Source organism: Polypterus senegalus, chromosome 15 (assembly GCF_016835505.1).
Source record: "Polypterus senegalus isolate Bchr_013 chromosome 15, ASM1683550v1, whole genome shotgun sequence".
Lineage (NCBI taxonomy): Eukaryota > Metazoa > Chordata > Cladistia > Polypteriformes > Polypteridae > Polypterus > Polypterus senegalus.
Window position 1 is genome coordinate 115720089 of NC_053168.1, and position 16549 is coordinate 115736637.

General features: G+C 36.4%; 1 protein-coding gene across 2 annotated transcripts in view; it reads left to right on the plus strand.

Moving 5' to 3' along the window:
• Positions 1-16549, plus strand: part of LOC120515804 — an 85395-nt gene that overhangs the window by 34896 nt on the left and 33950 nt on the right. For both annotated transcript variants that reach the window (XM_039737120.1, XM_039737121.1), the window contains exons 8-10: positions 7443-7553; positions 9968-10028; positions 11851-11937. In XM_039737120.1, coding sequence (XP_039593054.1) covers positions 7443-7553; positions 9968-10028; positions 11851-11937 — 259 coding nt within the window. The remainder of the gene's footprint in view (positions 1-7442; positions 7554-9967; positions 10029-11850; positions 11938-16549) is intronic.

The window sequence follows — 16549 nt, forward strand, 5'->3', positions numbered from 1 at the left end:
ATTATTCCATATGTGCAGAAACTTAGAACATGATAAAAGCAGGTCACTGGTGCTTGATTGTTTTTTGTATTTTTTCTTAATAATGAACTGTGTCCATACACACCAGTAGGATTGACGTGCATTTCTTATAATCTGAAACTGTTGTGTATTGGAACATAAAATTCTGCGTACCGTATTGATTTCAATAATGGAGTCAGTTTTTCCTCTATTTTTATATACACTGTTTGTTTTCTATATACATTAGCTTTTCAAAGTGAAAAGAATAACAAGAGAACAATTAAAATCAAACCAGTTATACTATAGAATAAGAGTGAATGAGATTCATTTTCGTGTTGCACTAATTTTGCAGAGTCGGTTGTGTTGCAGTGTCATCTTTGCCATTATGTTAAGTTCACACATTGACTGTTGTATCCAGCAGGGGGTACTCTTTCTCTTCTGGGATGTGTTTCTTGATGCAGACTAGAACCAATACCATCCCTTCTGTACCCATGACAGAAATAATTACAAGAGAGATATGGTACTAAAAGAGATGTATGGATTTAACTTGCTTTCAAAGAGAATATTGATTCCCATTAATACAATGTATGTGCATATATATATATATATATATATATATATATATATATATATATATATATATATATATATATATATATATATATATATATATATATACACACAGATACATACATACATATTCAAGACCGAGAGAAGCCAAGGGATATAACAACCAAGCATGGAAATGCTGATAATCAGATGTACCCTCCAGCGGGATTGTTGACAGCATGCAGGCACTTCTGACTTTGTGCTGGATCCTCTTCATTTATAACCACTGAAATAGTTACATATTCATAGAACTCATGTCAGATATGGCCAACTACCAGACGGGCAGCATGCCAAAATAGCATCTTCACCTGTTCTTATCATTTATGACTTTTGCAGACTGTGGCCCTGTTCCGGTATAGCAGACATCAGCATTATGTAAAATAACCAGCTTGTGTGTCCTTCACATGTTTTCTGCCCATCTCTGTGGCAGTTTCTCTCTCAGTTGAATTGCAAATCTTTGAAGTACGTTTCGCAGATTATGTTGGCACTCTTGCAACAAACTGTAAAACAAAATAAATAAATAATTCTCACATTGAGCAATAGAACAAAACCTCCAGAACAAGGTGGTACACGCATTGATGTCTCCTAAAAGATCGCCTGTGAAATGTAAGAAGAGTCTGTAGAGGTATAGGTCTGATTGGGAGACAGAATGTCAGTAGGTCATCCCTGTTCCAGGTGACAAATATAGTTACTGTCCAGCTTTTTTGATCGTCTGCGAAGGGATATCTGACCTGAAACAGCCTGATGGAAGTGCTACTCGTGCCCTAGCAGTTAAAGAACAGATGACACAGAGTGTAATTCCTTGATTTCCTATAACTCACTCAGCTTTCCCTCAAACTGACATAGTATATTGTTGTTTAATTAATTGTATGCTGCCTACTGGAGCCTACATTATAACCTACATTAGCCTGTATTATACTGCTACCAAAGAAAACTAAGCAAATTGTTTATGATAACAACATTTATATCCATTTTGGTTGAAAGTTAAGCTAGTTAGACTTATTTTACATTTAAACTTACTTGCGTAGCAGCTGCTTTTATCCAAAGTGAATTACAGAGGAGGTCAACTTTAATCTAGTAACATCAGTGTATGGATTGTTTTGAACAAATGTTGAGCTAGGACAGGTTATAAAGTTGATCACCATAACTGAAGAGCTATAAAGCTAGCATAATAAAAAATATATATCCCTTAACAATATGACAGATATCCACTGTACAAAAAACCTTTAACAATTTCACAGATATTTACAGAATGACAGGGTTTTCAATCGCTTCCTAAATACATTGAAGGACTCAGTAGTTCAAATGGAGGTGGGCAGGTCATTCCACCAACTGAAAGCTACATATGAAAAGAGTCAGGATTGAGATTTAATGCCACACAGAGGTGGCACCACCAGGCACTGTTCACTAGTAGACCTGAGTTGGGGAGAATAAGCATAACACCTCACCAGTGTCTTCAAATAGATATGCTGATGCATTGATTTACTGTGTAGGCAAGCATCAAGGGTTTGAACTTAATACATGCTGCTGCAGGGAGCCAGTGTAGCTACGTGAAGAGTGGAGTGAGATGTGTCAGTCTTGGCTGGATGAATACAAGACGGGTTGCTGAATTTTGGACAATTTGCTGTGGTTTTATGGCACATGCAGGTCCTCCTGTTAGTAGTGAGTTGCAATAATCCAGATGTGACAATACAAAAACCATGAATTGGAGGTTGTGGTGCATACTATTAATAATAATACTGCATTTTATTTTTGTGGCCCCTTTCCCATTCTAAAGGTGCTTATTAAACAGTATGTAACATTGGATACAAATATTTTCTGCATAGAACACTGAATAGCTAAATACTGGATATACAAAGCATTACATAGAATAAATGAAAAAAGAGTAAAATACTAAATTCAATACTAAACGAAATGCCTGGATAAATATGAATTTTTGACACAACACACACAAATTATCTTGAGCATCTGAACAGAGATGAAAGAAGTGTCAGATTGTTAAATTAAAAGCCTTCCTGAACGGATGAGTTTTAAGTTCTTTAATAAACCAATGAATTGAGTCATCTGATCTAATTAATTACAGGAGGTCACTCCAAAGTCTGGGTTGCTGTACAAGTGAAGGCCATGTCACCCATAACATAAAAACAAAATTGTCAGAATCAGAGGACCTTAGTAGGTGAACAGGAGCATAGCCAGGGAGGAGTTCACTGATTTAGTCCAATGCAAGGCCATTTAAAGCTTGGTAGGTTATTAATAGAATTTTATATTCAGTCCTGTAAGGCACAGAAGGCCGGTGAAGAAGGATAGGTGTTACATGCTTACTGTTTCTGGTCCATGTAAGGACTCTTGCAGCAGACGTTTGAATCAACATGAGCTGTGATACAAGATTAGAAGCAGCACCTACCAGTAGGGAGTTAAAATAATTGAGGTGGGATGTGATGAAAGCACGGACAAGTTTGTTAGCATTAGAAAAGGGGAGAAATGAGCGAACACAGGATGTGTTATGGATCTTTTAGTCAGAAACTTTCTTAATGGGTTTTATGTAGGTGGATTAAGAATGGAAGGAATCAAAAACGACACTAAGATTCCTTGCATTAGAATAAGGTCTAATGAGATCACAATCAAGAGTGGCTGAAAAGGATTTTATTTTCTTAAGATGCGCTTTAGTGCCAATTTGCAGGAGTTGAGTTTTGTTGCAGTTTCATTTTAATTTTGTGTGACTGGCACTGAGCTGGATCTGCTCTTGCCTATCAGTTAGTTAGGACTTAAACCTTTGGAGGGCAGTGGGAGAGATACCCAGAATGTTCTCCATTCTGGACAGTAGCATCATGTTTGACTTTATCAAATGCTGAACTGGTTTGTCCAGAGTCTGCTGCCAACTGTTAGTTACCCGAAGCAGAGCAGTTTCACAGCTGTGCTATATTCTGAAATCAGACTGAAAGAGTTCCGTCAAATTATTAGAAGTTAAGTAATTAGTTTGAGTTGGTAGGCTACAATACGCTGAAGAACTTTTGACAGAAAAGGTAAGTGAGAGAGAGGCCAGAAATTTTTGAGATTGTCCGCATCAAGGCCAGGCTTTTTTAACACTGGGGTTACAGAAGCAATTAAAAGTGGCTGGCAGAAATCCAGTATCAAAGGATGTATTTTTATTATTGTTGTAACAATCTGTATTATGGCATGAAGGCAGGATTTAAGAAGTGTGGTGGGGATGGGGTCCAGTACACAAGTAGTCAGCCTCATCTTACAAAGCGCGTCATTAACAAATGCAGATATGACTGTTGAAAATTTAGAAAAGGAGCTGGATGGAGTGGGAAAACGGGGAAAGATATAAATATATAACAGATTTATGTTAGTTAAATTATTTAGATCTTTAATTCTATTACAGATAAAGTGGAGGAATTTTTTTTCACAGACTTCAGTAGTAATTGGGCCAGCTGCAAGTTGGAGTACTTTATTAACTACAGAGGACAAAACCCCCAGGTTATCATGGCCATTTTCTATTACTCTGCCATAATGTGTGTTCTTGACTGCAGTTCATGCATCACTGTAAGCCCTTTGATGGTCCAAGAAAGTGCACAGTGAGGCCAGTTTTGTGTGACATTCTCTCAACGCATATTCTAGCTGCATTTCATAGACCGTAAATCTGAATTGTACCATGGAGCTGAACGCTTAAAGAAAACCTTATGTTTTAAAGGAGCTGTTTTATCTAGTGCATAATGAAGGGCTGAGTTATAGTAGTTAAGAAGAATATGTAGTGTTGATGGAATAGAGGAAGGCGGAAAAAGATCATAAATGGATCCGTAAAGGATAGAGGGACAGATATTTTTAAGGTTTCTGAAAGAAAATTGATGTTCTTGCAGGTAAGAGGAGGGAGAGGTAATGAGACAGTGAAAAGTACTACTTTATGATTAGACAATATAAGACCAATAGAGTGGGTAGGAACATCAACCTCTTGCATCAGATCGAACCAGTACATTAAGGACAGGAATTCATTTCTCTGATTACATGTAGGAGTGTCAATATGGATGTTGAAGTTGCCAAGGAGAATGGCTCTCTGGTGGGTTAATAGTTCAGTCCGATCAGATAAGAAAGATGCATTGTATTTTGGGGTATGGTAGACCATAATAAGTAAGACAGGACCGGATTTCATTATTAGTTTAAGAGCCAAATACTTAAAAGACAATGGATGGTCAAACTGGGATTCTGATGTTTAACTATGATCTAACAATTACTGCAACCCTTTCGCCTTTCGTCTTGAGCTGCAAGCCTTTGCGTAAAAATATCTGGGTGATGTCACCTCTGTAAAAGACATGAATTTGTTTGGTTTTTGCCAGGTTTCTTTTAAGCATATCACATCAAGTTTAGAGTCTGTAATGAGTTCTGATAGCATCAATGCTTTGCCATCTTGAATTAAACAGTGCAATATTAGCAGATTAGGGTTCTTTGTGTACAGATCCATAGCCAGAGATTATTTTAGCATATTGAAAATTTGGCACACTGACATTCTCTTTTCCAAAACCATGTTTGAGTAGGACAGCATAGTCCTGAACAATTGCTGCCAGTGAACTTTTCATTCGCAGCCTGGCAGTGGTGGTCTTGACCCACAATGAAAAAGTTTTGGGCACCGCGCAATGTCAGTGTCTTTTAGGACATTCCACTTTGACCACTTGCTCTGAATAAACTGTTTAATATGATGGAGTTTTTATAACAAGAGTATTTTAGCATAGTTTAGAGCAATACTTAACTGACAAACATGTGGTACAGCACAGAGGAGAAGGTGAGACCGGCAGATTGGGGTGGCGCAGATGAGCGATGATAGCAAAGGAACAAAATATCCAGAAGCAGCATGGTAGGAGATGTTAAAAGATGCAAATGAATGATAACTACCAGAATTCTGAGGTTCATTCAGATAAGGTCTGATTTTTGTAGGTGTTATACAGATTCATAAATGATGCATGGTGTGACAATGTACAGTTTAAAACCATCTAAGTAAATAGCCCTATTAGATATATATTTTAAATTTTTAAGTCTTATCTTTTTCTATTTAAAAGCCCAATTTGTAAACCTTTTCAATCTAATTAATGACTACTCCTCTTCAGGGAACAGCTGCGAAGTTGACTTGTGTGTATCACATAGTTAAGCAGAACCTGAGTTATAACAGTGCCGATTATGCACAAAAGCTGATCAATAATTTTGCATTTGTTGTGGAAGCTTTAGAACACCTCAGTTTTTCCAGTTGTTCTTCAAATTTAATCAGTTGAAATGAAATGAATGACCTAAATGGTGAAAATGTAAGCAGTAAACTATCAGAGGTTTAAATTTAAGGTTTAGGTTAGCAAAACTGAAAAAAATGAAATTTCAGAATATCGTAAATGAGCCTTCTTCAGGGAACAACTAATAGGTTACAGCCTACAGACTTTCTGCAGCAATTAAGGTAAATTAAGCCTTGCAAGTTGAAGTAAACGATTTGCACAGGTGTGCCACCTTCTGTTAAATGTTTATAAACCCTTTATCTGTCTTAATGCAGACCTGGAACAGGCTGTGTTACTACACCCTTTGTGTACTACTTGGACAACTGGCATAGAATAGATAAACAATGACACAAAAAAATATGTTGGGGAATCATTAAGTGTACAAAATTGTATTCAAATTTTTGATTCATCAAAGTAGCCACCTTTTGCTGATGTGACAGCCAGACTATGGTAACTCTAATTCAGAATGCCAGACACTCTGTGCAAGTCACCAACTCTGCCTTCAGCAAAAGAAAGTCAGGCAATAATACTTCCTCCATGTTTAACAGTTGGAGTCACACACTGAGGAACTATTCTCCATACTTGTCTTTTTTTATTTTTTATACTATATTGAGGATTTGTTCTGTTCATTGTATTGTATTGACCACCTTCTTTTTTGACATCCAATTTGCACGCCCAACCTATCTAGAAAGGGGTCTGTTTTTGAACTGCCTTTCCCAAGGTTTCTTCTATTTTTTTCCCCTAAAGGGGTTTTTTTTTGTTATTTTTTTTCTTTGTTTTCTTAGAGAGTCAAGGCTGGGGGGCTGTCAAGAGTCAGGGCCTGTTAAAGCCCATTGCAGCACTCCTTGTGTAATTTTGGGCTATACAAAAATAAATTGTATTGCATTCTTTCACCAACTCAATGGCTTACAAACACCATGCGTGATGAACTAAAGAATTTAAATTTTGATCCATCAGTCTATAAGTCTTTCTTCTAGACTGCAGTAGTCCACAGTTGGTATTTCAAGGCCCTATTTTGTCCTTTTAAGAAATGACTTTCATACTGCCACCCTGCCAAACCTGTAGCTAAAGTCTCTTGTTCACAGTTGAAATTGAGACTTGCTTTTTTTGATTACTGTTAAGCTGTGCTTGAAATTGTTGTGCTGTAAGGCACCTATCTTCAAGCTGGTGAACCTCAGAAACATGTCTTCTGATTGGGTTGTGACTTTGGGTCTGCCAGATCTCTTCCTATCAGGGTTTCTTCCAGTTTCCAACTGCCATTGAATTGTGAGGACACCATACTTTACTGATACTTTGATTTTTGTTTTCCAGAAATTTCCATGTTTTTTTCAGGTTTTGTTCACCTAAGCTTTAAATCTCTGGCAGTTTACTGCTTACCTTTTCACCATTTTAGGTCATTCGTTGCATTTCAACTTATTATATGTGAAGACAAAATGGAGGTGTACTTAAAACTTTTGACTGGTACTGTATGTGCACTTGTGTTTAAGTTTGTTGCCTGCTAAATGTTTGTTGTATGTCTAATACCAATTAAAAGTTCTCCAGTTTTCCTGTGAATATGTGGCTGTAGAGTTTATTTTCTTTCAGAAAAATCGATATCCATTTGAAGAAAATGAAGTGACGCCTTTAAAAATGAGTTGGTATCTCAAACGGAAGGCAAAGATGGTTGAGCATATTGAAGGACCTGGTAAAATGCAGGTGATCTTTTTTTTTTTTTTTTTTAATTATTGTTAGTCTTTTTGTCAAATTTGAAAATAAATGTGTGCGTGAATATGGTCTTGAAAAAGATTAGCATTCTCTTAAAAAGTCTGTAATATGATAATGAAAACTATTCAGTATTTTAAATTCCACTATAACAATGATCATGTGTTTGGGTGTTTTTTTTTTTTTTTTTAGTCTAGGAGGGTTGTATAGAACTGATTTTTGGCTCACTTCTGCTTGCATTATAAAGCTTTCATCCAGCCAGCGGCATACAAATTACGTCTTGCAAGCAGATTGTGCAAGAGAGAGCCTTACTATTTAACGGATGAGTCAAAGTCCAACTTTTAAATTTTTCAAAATCCTTGTACTTTTCCAAATGTCCCTTCTTTTTTTAACATAGGAAGCAATATAGTATGGACATACAGAGGAACCTCGGTTCACGAACGTTTCGGAACACGTACAAATTGGTTTACTCCCAAAAAGTTCAACAAACTTTTGCATCTGTTTACAACCGCAGACTCGGTATACGAACAAGCCAGTTTCCCTTTCGGTTTGTGCACCCGATGATTTCTGCACGTGTTCAGTCTCTCCCTGTACATTCCCTGTGCAGCGAGAGAGAGACACACATATACACATACACACACGTGAGAGAGAGAGAGAGACAGACATACACACACACACACACACGCACGCGAGAGAGAGAGACGGCTGGACGTATGAGGCTTGTTTTTAAAGAGACAGATCCGAGCATTGTTTTAACTTCGTTGTATTTCATGAAGATTTTTTTCTATTGGATTTTAATCTCCACTTCCGTTTGCAGCGATCGGTTCGTAGTGTGCATTGTTGCAATGTTACTTTTCTTGGTGGTTTATTAAATTAAGAATTTTTCGAATATTCATTTTTTTCCCTGTGCTTAAAACTCATTAAAAAAAAAAAAGTGTTTTTAGCGAATAGTTCGTAGCGCTATAGCGCAAACTCTTGCAGTGTTAGTTTTCTTTGTTGTTCAAAGTTTTCTCAGTGTTATTCAATGTTTTTACATTTAGTTTGCTATTACACTGTGCATTCTGTGGTGTAATTAACTATATTTGTGCTTAAAAATCTAAAAAAATATATATATTTACATACAGTTTGCACGGTCTGGAATGGATTAATTGTATTTACATAGAATCCTATGGGGGAAATTACTTCGGTTTACGATCAGAGTTTTGGAACAAATTATGGTCGTGAACCGAGGTTCCACTGTATGTGAAATGAAAGATATCAATTTTACATTAATCCACTGTTTTATAACTCATGTAAAACAACCTTTTGTTGTGATGTATTCAAAGCATTGTACATGAGTGATCACACTTTATTTAAAAATGGAGAATTAGGTAGTCTGAGAGTTACACTGAAAATCCATTTAATATCCTAACATTCCCCAGCATTCTCATTAAATATATAACTTGTAATTCACCACATTCATCACATCTTAGAGGTTATGCTAGTGAACATTCTATTATCTTTAAAAGCCAAAAGAATGACAAAAATTTAGTGTTTACATGTTTGTATTCCGCAATGAAATATGCAGTTTTGCCTGTCCAGCTGATTGACATAATTGTGGTGCTTTTTGATTCAAAGCAGTAAATAAATTACTGTTGTATAAAAGTCAAATAGCCACTTTGTTTAAAATTTGATTTTTATTTGTTCTTCCCACATAAAGTAACTGTGAGTGTGTGCAAGGTCTCCCCCACGACATTGAACTATATAAACTGGTTACAAAATGGATGGACAATGATCTATAGACTTGTACAATACAATCAGAAAATTAATGCAACACCTCATTTCTGTTATTGGGACTGTGTATGACACTGTACTAAAAAGTGATTAATCTCTTACAAATTAATGACAGTAAAAGTTAAATTATTGCAACTTGTATCTGATCAGTCACAACTTTTCATGATAAAGGCTCACACGTATTTTTGAACCAAGTCCATAATACTGTAGGATAAAAGTGACAATAACAAAATCCTGTGTGCATGTGTGTTTTCGTGTATTTATTTTTACTCTGTACTACCGATAGAGTAAAAAAACTAGTTTTGTAACATTTTCAGAATTTTCCTCAAATGGCTTTATTAGTTCATTGCAAAAATGGCCATCTTCACATGTACACCTATTATGTCACAGCATAATTAAAGCATAGTAATAAAAATTTTGCCAGTTGGTACTTAAATCCTAGAGCATATTATATTAAACAATCATGTAATCTCATTCTAAGAGAGAATCAGACTGTAATTAAATAAGTTGTCCATAAATCAATTGGATTTGCTTCCAGATAACAAAGAAAAATAAAACCAATGTTGTTTTCTGTGGTAGTTTTACATTAAAATTATTTAGTAAAATTATCTTTTTTTTTTTTTTTTTTTTTGCAGGATGTAACTGTTGCACAATCTGACTGTAGGAAACTTTCTAGAAAAAATGCTGTTGGTCTGGGTAAGTGTTAACCATTTCATATTTTTTAATTTAGCCATTGTTTCATTTGTATTTTAAGTTCATTTTTAAAATATTAAAATATGGTTGAGGAATAGAATGAAAGCAGTATATATGTTTCAAACACAAATATAAAGGAAAATACTTTATTTTTAATATTTTGTGTTTCTAATAAACTCTGTTTAACAAAGACTTCAATTTTTTTCTACAATTAATCATTGTGTTCTTGTAATTGTGCAATGCTAATTTTATATAAATAAAATTACCTACTGGAAAAAGCACACAATTTTGAAACATCAGATATGTAAGCCAGTAATTTTCTTTGCATCAATTTGATGGAAGATCATGAAACAATAGAAAATTGCCTTCTTGCTTTTGACAAGGCTAAAGTCCTATTGACAGCATCCAGGCAAGAGAGAATGAGAGCGAGACACTGGCTACAGGAGAGGTACTAATGAGAAAATACAGTAGTCACTAGGGACTCTTAACCCCAGTATATGTGTTGCTAGGACAAACAGCATTCAGGAGCACCAGTACATAAGAGAGAGGGGAACAAAGAAGTATCCTACAGGGAAAGCATGTAATGGCTCCCAAAGTTCCTAAGAGTTTAAGCAGTCAAGCTTCTTTTGGGGATGCTTACTGCTATCTTTAAAGTAAGGACAAGGAAGTAACCTCTGAGATAATAACTCATCTTGGTCAGTGGAGAGCATAAATGGGAAAATCATGGACAACTAACCCTTTAAGCCTAACAGAAGACTGAGCGGTGCAGGGACACCAGGAGCTGTTAGACAGAGTTCTAGCCTTGTGTTCCTGGAGCAAATGAAAGGTTGTTCCAAACCTGAAAGTGGTCCAGGTATTGGTTTAAAACTGCTTTTTTGCCAGAGATATTTTAAGTCACAAGAAAAGAGACACATGCTCAGCAGGGGAAAGATTGAGTAGTCACAGTTTGGAAAGAGTAGAGGGTGGAAGGGAATTTTTGTATTGCTGTTGTGGCAAAGTGTGTAAGTCTCCTTAAAATAAAAATAAATGGGTTCAAAACAGCAAACGGTACATCCCTTTCCAGACTTACTTATACTCTTACTGAACTTTATGTTCTCACCTGTTTTCATCTCTCGTTATCTTTGCTTATTAAAGGTGACAGAAAAGTTGTCTGTTTATTCCCTTCATCCACCGTAATGGTATCCTTCGTATTAGGCTTTAGGGTGCACCTGGTCTGACAGACTAAGAATGTGTCTGGCTTATTATGTCATGTACTCTGTGCCAATGTCTTGATGTCCTGCTTACTGGTGTTAGCCAAAACACCCCCACAGTTTGCAATCCCTTCAGTTTTACTGGTTGGATGTCATCTGCCTTGTGCAGCCATAGAGATGATCCCCACCCCAAATAAAGCTTCTGACTGTTCCACCTCCAGGGATTTCACCGTCCATCTCTCAATAATGTCCCCAACTGAGGTCAGCTTTTCCTCAGTCTTGAGAAGAACAGCTAAAATGACATCCCACCTGCCCTTCTTGAGTCATCATATATATATGTGTGTGTGTGTGTGTGTGTGTGTGTGTGTGTATGTAAAAAAAATATAAAAATGTAACAAAAGATTTAACAAATCAAAACTAAAAACACTGAGCAAGACAATCCTGTTGCTGGTCACTATGAGTGCAGCACCCTTTCTTTTGTCAGGTAAATAAAGGTTCATGTGAATTAACATATCAAAGATTTTTTTTTTTATTGAATTTTGGAAAATATTTTCTGGAAATGTGGTTTGCACCTCAAGATATATATAATTGAAAACATTTTCAAATATTTCATCCAGACTGTTTTTCTCTTGTAGCAAAACAGTTACTGCAAAATGCAAAAACTGAAGACTGCAATAAAGCAAGTGACAGCTCCGCACCATCTGACCTCACAAGTTGTACAGGTTTGTTGCTTTATGTCTTCACCATTTGTCCCCATAGATGCCAGACTGGACAAAAGACCCATATGATAAAAAATAAGTGGTAGCTATTATTCAGTTCATGAAAGATTACTTTAGAAATATGAATGGGTGACTAGCAGGCCCAGAAGTGAGAATCAGGTTAGGATTTTATACCAATGTAAGCATTATCATATTGTCCATAACACTTTAGAATAAAATGTTTTGTGGCTGTGAAGTAAATTTAATGCTTTGGTTAAAACAAAATACATAAAAATTAATTAAAATTTGGCAGTCTTGAAGGAGTGAATGCTGAATAGAATTAATGCAGTTATCCTCTTAAAAACATTTCTTTCTATAAGTGTTTCTGCAAAATTGATTTTTTTTTTGTTTAATTACACTGTATATTGTATAGTATTACAACTTAACATACAGTTGGTTGCAAAAGTTTGGGCACCCTTGTTAATAGTCATTATTTTCCTGTATAAATCGTTGGTTGTTACGATAAAAAATGTCAGTTAAATATATCATATAGGAGACACACACAGTGATCTTTGAGTAGTGAAATGAAGTTTATTGGATTTACAGAAAGTGTGCAATAATTGTTCAAACAAAATCAGGCAGGTGCGTAAATTTGGGCACCACAAAAGAGAAATGAAATCAATATTTAGTAGATCTGCCTTTTGCAGAAATTACAGCCTCTAAACGCTTCCTGTAGGTTCCAATGAGAGTCTGGATTGTGGTTGAAGGTATTTTGGACCATTCCTCTTTACAAAACATCTCGAGTTCATTCAGGTTTGATGGCTTCCGATCATGGACAGCTCTCTTTTAAGTACAGATACTGGTCCTACTGCTGGGTTGATGCCCTTCTGTGGGCCTGTCCAGCTTTCCTTATGTAATGGCCTGTCTCCTGGTATCTCTTCCTTGCTCCTGATACTGTGCTGGGAGATTCTGCCAACCTTCTTGCGATGGCAGGTGTAGTTGTGCCATCCTGGAGGAGTTGGACTGCTTGTGCAACCTGATCAGCTGTAGGTACCACCTCATGCTACTAGTAGTGACAAGGACACTAGCAACATGCAAAACTAGAAAAGAATCATTAAGGAAGGATAAGGAGAAAGCATTTTTTTGTGGCTATAGTCTACAAAACCCTTTTTAGGGGTTGTCTTGCTGTTGCTTCTCTAGTGTCCCTGTTGTGTCTTTCTTTTGCACCAAAGTAGGTGAAGTTGTCTCAACTGTGCAAATTTTTATACCTGAAGCTTAACTGACTTGGTGTTACACTATGGTGATTAAGTGTTCCCCTAATTTGTTTTTTGAACATTGTATATTGTAACTGAATTTTTATTTATATCATGATATAAATTTTTGGCTGTACCACCCACCTCTAGCACAGATGCAAATACAGTATGAGTCAAACAGGTCATCCACAAATACTGAGTGATTGTGCAAGAAAAATCCTAGTGCAGGTTGCCACCAAGAAACCTATAGATCTCTGAAGGAGTTACAAACTACATCTTTAAGGAAAAGTGGCTATGAGAAAGCCACAGTTTATTTAAAAAAAAAAAAGAATACATAGTGTTCCAGCAGGTATATGGGAGACTCTGAAATCACATGGGAAATGAATAAATTATATGAATAATTTTTGGCCATCAAACTAAACATCATGTTTGTTGTAAAAAGTGATGTCACAAAAATCAATATTTTGATTCGAAGTTCAGAAAATTATAATTTACCAGCTTTTTTACAGTATTGGTAGGACCAAGAGAGTCAGTACTTCACTCTCGCGTGACTGCAAGTAGATTTATTACTCCGGACTGTGCAATAATACACGATAAAAATGTGAAGATAAACTGCACGTAAAAATGTCTCACAGTTCTGATGCAACAGCACTGCATCAATACATGTTGAAAGGAAAAGCAGTCGAGATACCATTTGGAAATGCTTTTGTGTTTGTGCAGGAGAATTTCAGCAAGCAATTTCAGGAATAGTTCTTTACTATTAAAAGTAAATAAATAAAGCAAAAAACACTCACACATGTTCGCATTAACCTCCATAGTGTTAGACCAGAATGTTATGCAGGCTGTAAAAACAGTGCTAAAAGTGTTAGTCCTGAGTGTATATATATAAGTACACGTCATATATTTGAATGGTGTTAGAACTTTAAATTTTGAAGAGAACAGGCCTTTCTGCTCAACGATCCTACTTAATTTTTGAAAAGTAACTGAGTCTAGTTTTGAAAGTCCCTATAGTCCTACTGTGTAACACAATACTTGATAACTTATTCCATGTGTCTGTGATTCTTTGTGTGAATAAAAAGTTCCTAATATTTGTACGTAATTTACCTTTAACAAAAGTTTCCAAGTTTCCCAGTGCTTTGTTAAAATCACTTTAAATTAACAATTTCAATCGACTGTACTAATCCCCTTAGTTTTAAACACTTCAGACATATCAACACTTAACTCTTTAAGGGCTGAATATTTTTTCCAAAAATGACAGTTTTCTGAAAGGGACACAAAACAATGGTTTCACACAGAAAGCAACATAAAAAGTCTGTTGCTGCGTGCTGTGGCCGCCCGTTCGTTAGGAATGTGCAGCAGGCTGGCCGACAGGCTGTCTTTGTAGGGCAGGGGTTGTGGTCGCAGTGCATCACAATCTGGTTTGTACTTCTTGTCATTGTAACTGGAGGGCCTCCAATGCGAACGCTGCTTTAGGCAGGTTAGCTACACTAACCTGTTCAGTACATGATCAGCTAGGTACTTCAAATTCCTTTTCGATCACTTGTTTCAAATTCTCACCAGATTTCAATGCCGTTTTTGCCACTGTTTTCTCCTCGCTACTCACACAAGCGCAGGGAATGTCAGTCAAACCAATGAAGCTAACTTTCCTTCTAGCAAACTGAATCCAATTAAAACATAACAGCGGGTTTTGTCACTGTTTACAGTTGATTACCACCGTCAATTCCTCATTTTTAACAAATAATAATTCTTTGCATTTTATATAGTGCTTTTCTTACTACTCAAAGCAATTAGTAATTGCAGGTTAAGGGCCTTGCTAAAGGACCCAACAGAGCTGAGTCCCTTTTGGCATTTACGGTATTCAAACCGTCGACATCCACCCTGCAAGAGTTAATCTACCTTTGCTTAAACTGGAAAGAATCTGCTCTTTCTATCTTTCCCTATAACTCATCCTCTGCAGTCCTTGAATCAGCCTAGTCACTTTTCTCTGGACTTTTTCTGGCACATCTTGGTCTTTTTGTAGCCTGGAGAGCAAAGATGTACACTGTATTCCAAATGATGCCCCACCAGTGTGTTACAGAGCTTAAGCATAACCTTCTTTTACTTGTACTCTACTCATTGAATTATATAACCAAATATTTTGTTAGCCACCTTAATGGCTTCTGAACAGTCTTGTGTTGGTAGTGAAGAGTCAATAGTGACTCTTAAATTCTTCTTAAGTTGTACTTTCAATTTTCATACCTACTATTGTGTATTCAAATCTCACATTTTTACATCCAATATGTAATACTTTATATTTGCTTTCATTAAATTTCATCTGCCACAAATTTTCCCAAATCCACATAGCTTGGTATCGTCTACAAACGTACCAGCTTATTTATATTCCTATTCATTTTTTTTTTTAATATATACACCTGTCTGAGGGACACCTCTCTTAACATCACCCAATTCTGATATGGTTCCTTACACATTGATCCTCTACTTTACGTGTTTTAGCCAATTCTGCATGCATATGCTAATTATGCCCTGAACTCCCACTCTTTTTAGTTTGATGCCCAACCTCTCATGTGGTACCTTTTTAAAATGATTTCTGGAACTCAAGATTAGTAATATAATATTCACCACTCTGAACCTGTTCCCCATAAAAGCATTTTAGTGGCCCTCTGCATCAGAACCTATACTTACTTTTCAGTAAAACTCTCATTCTTGCCATGTTTTGCTCAGTCTTATCCTTAATAATTTTTTCCATTAATTTATTGGCATACAGTTGCTTGGATCTAGTTCACTTTAGCCAGTGTTTCTCAACTACTGTATTGCAGCCCAGATTGCCACTGATGGTCATTGGTTTCCATTGTTGGTTCACGAGTGGTCATTTAAGCAATTGCCAGCACTGAATTATGTTTCCCCAATTCTAACTGATCTGTTTTCACCAAGTAGAACCCCTGCTTGTTTTCACCAAAGAGGCAACTTACAGTTGCTGCTAGTGGGTCATCGGTGGTCATAAAAAGACAAAACTAGGTCACAGGATCATAAAGTTTAAGGAATACTGGTGTAAGTGATGGTGGTGCAGTCAAAATACATTAGCTACGTGGAGTGGCGCAGATCAAAACAAATCTTAAAGGGCCCTCCAAGCGTCAGAAAATACTCGGCCCTGTGAAAAAATAACAATACAGAAGGATTTATTATTGCAGCTGGTTTTGGCATATTTTAGATCACTGTTACCTACCCTGTTGTTTTCCTATGGCCTTTGGCCGCAAATATGAATCTCCTTGACTCGGTCGGCTCCAAATAGGTGTATGACTGTATTCACTATACTCTTATTCCATTCAACTAACAATATCTGGTCCTGGTGATCTGTTTTATTTCAGTTTATTTAAGTTAAGCAG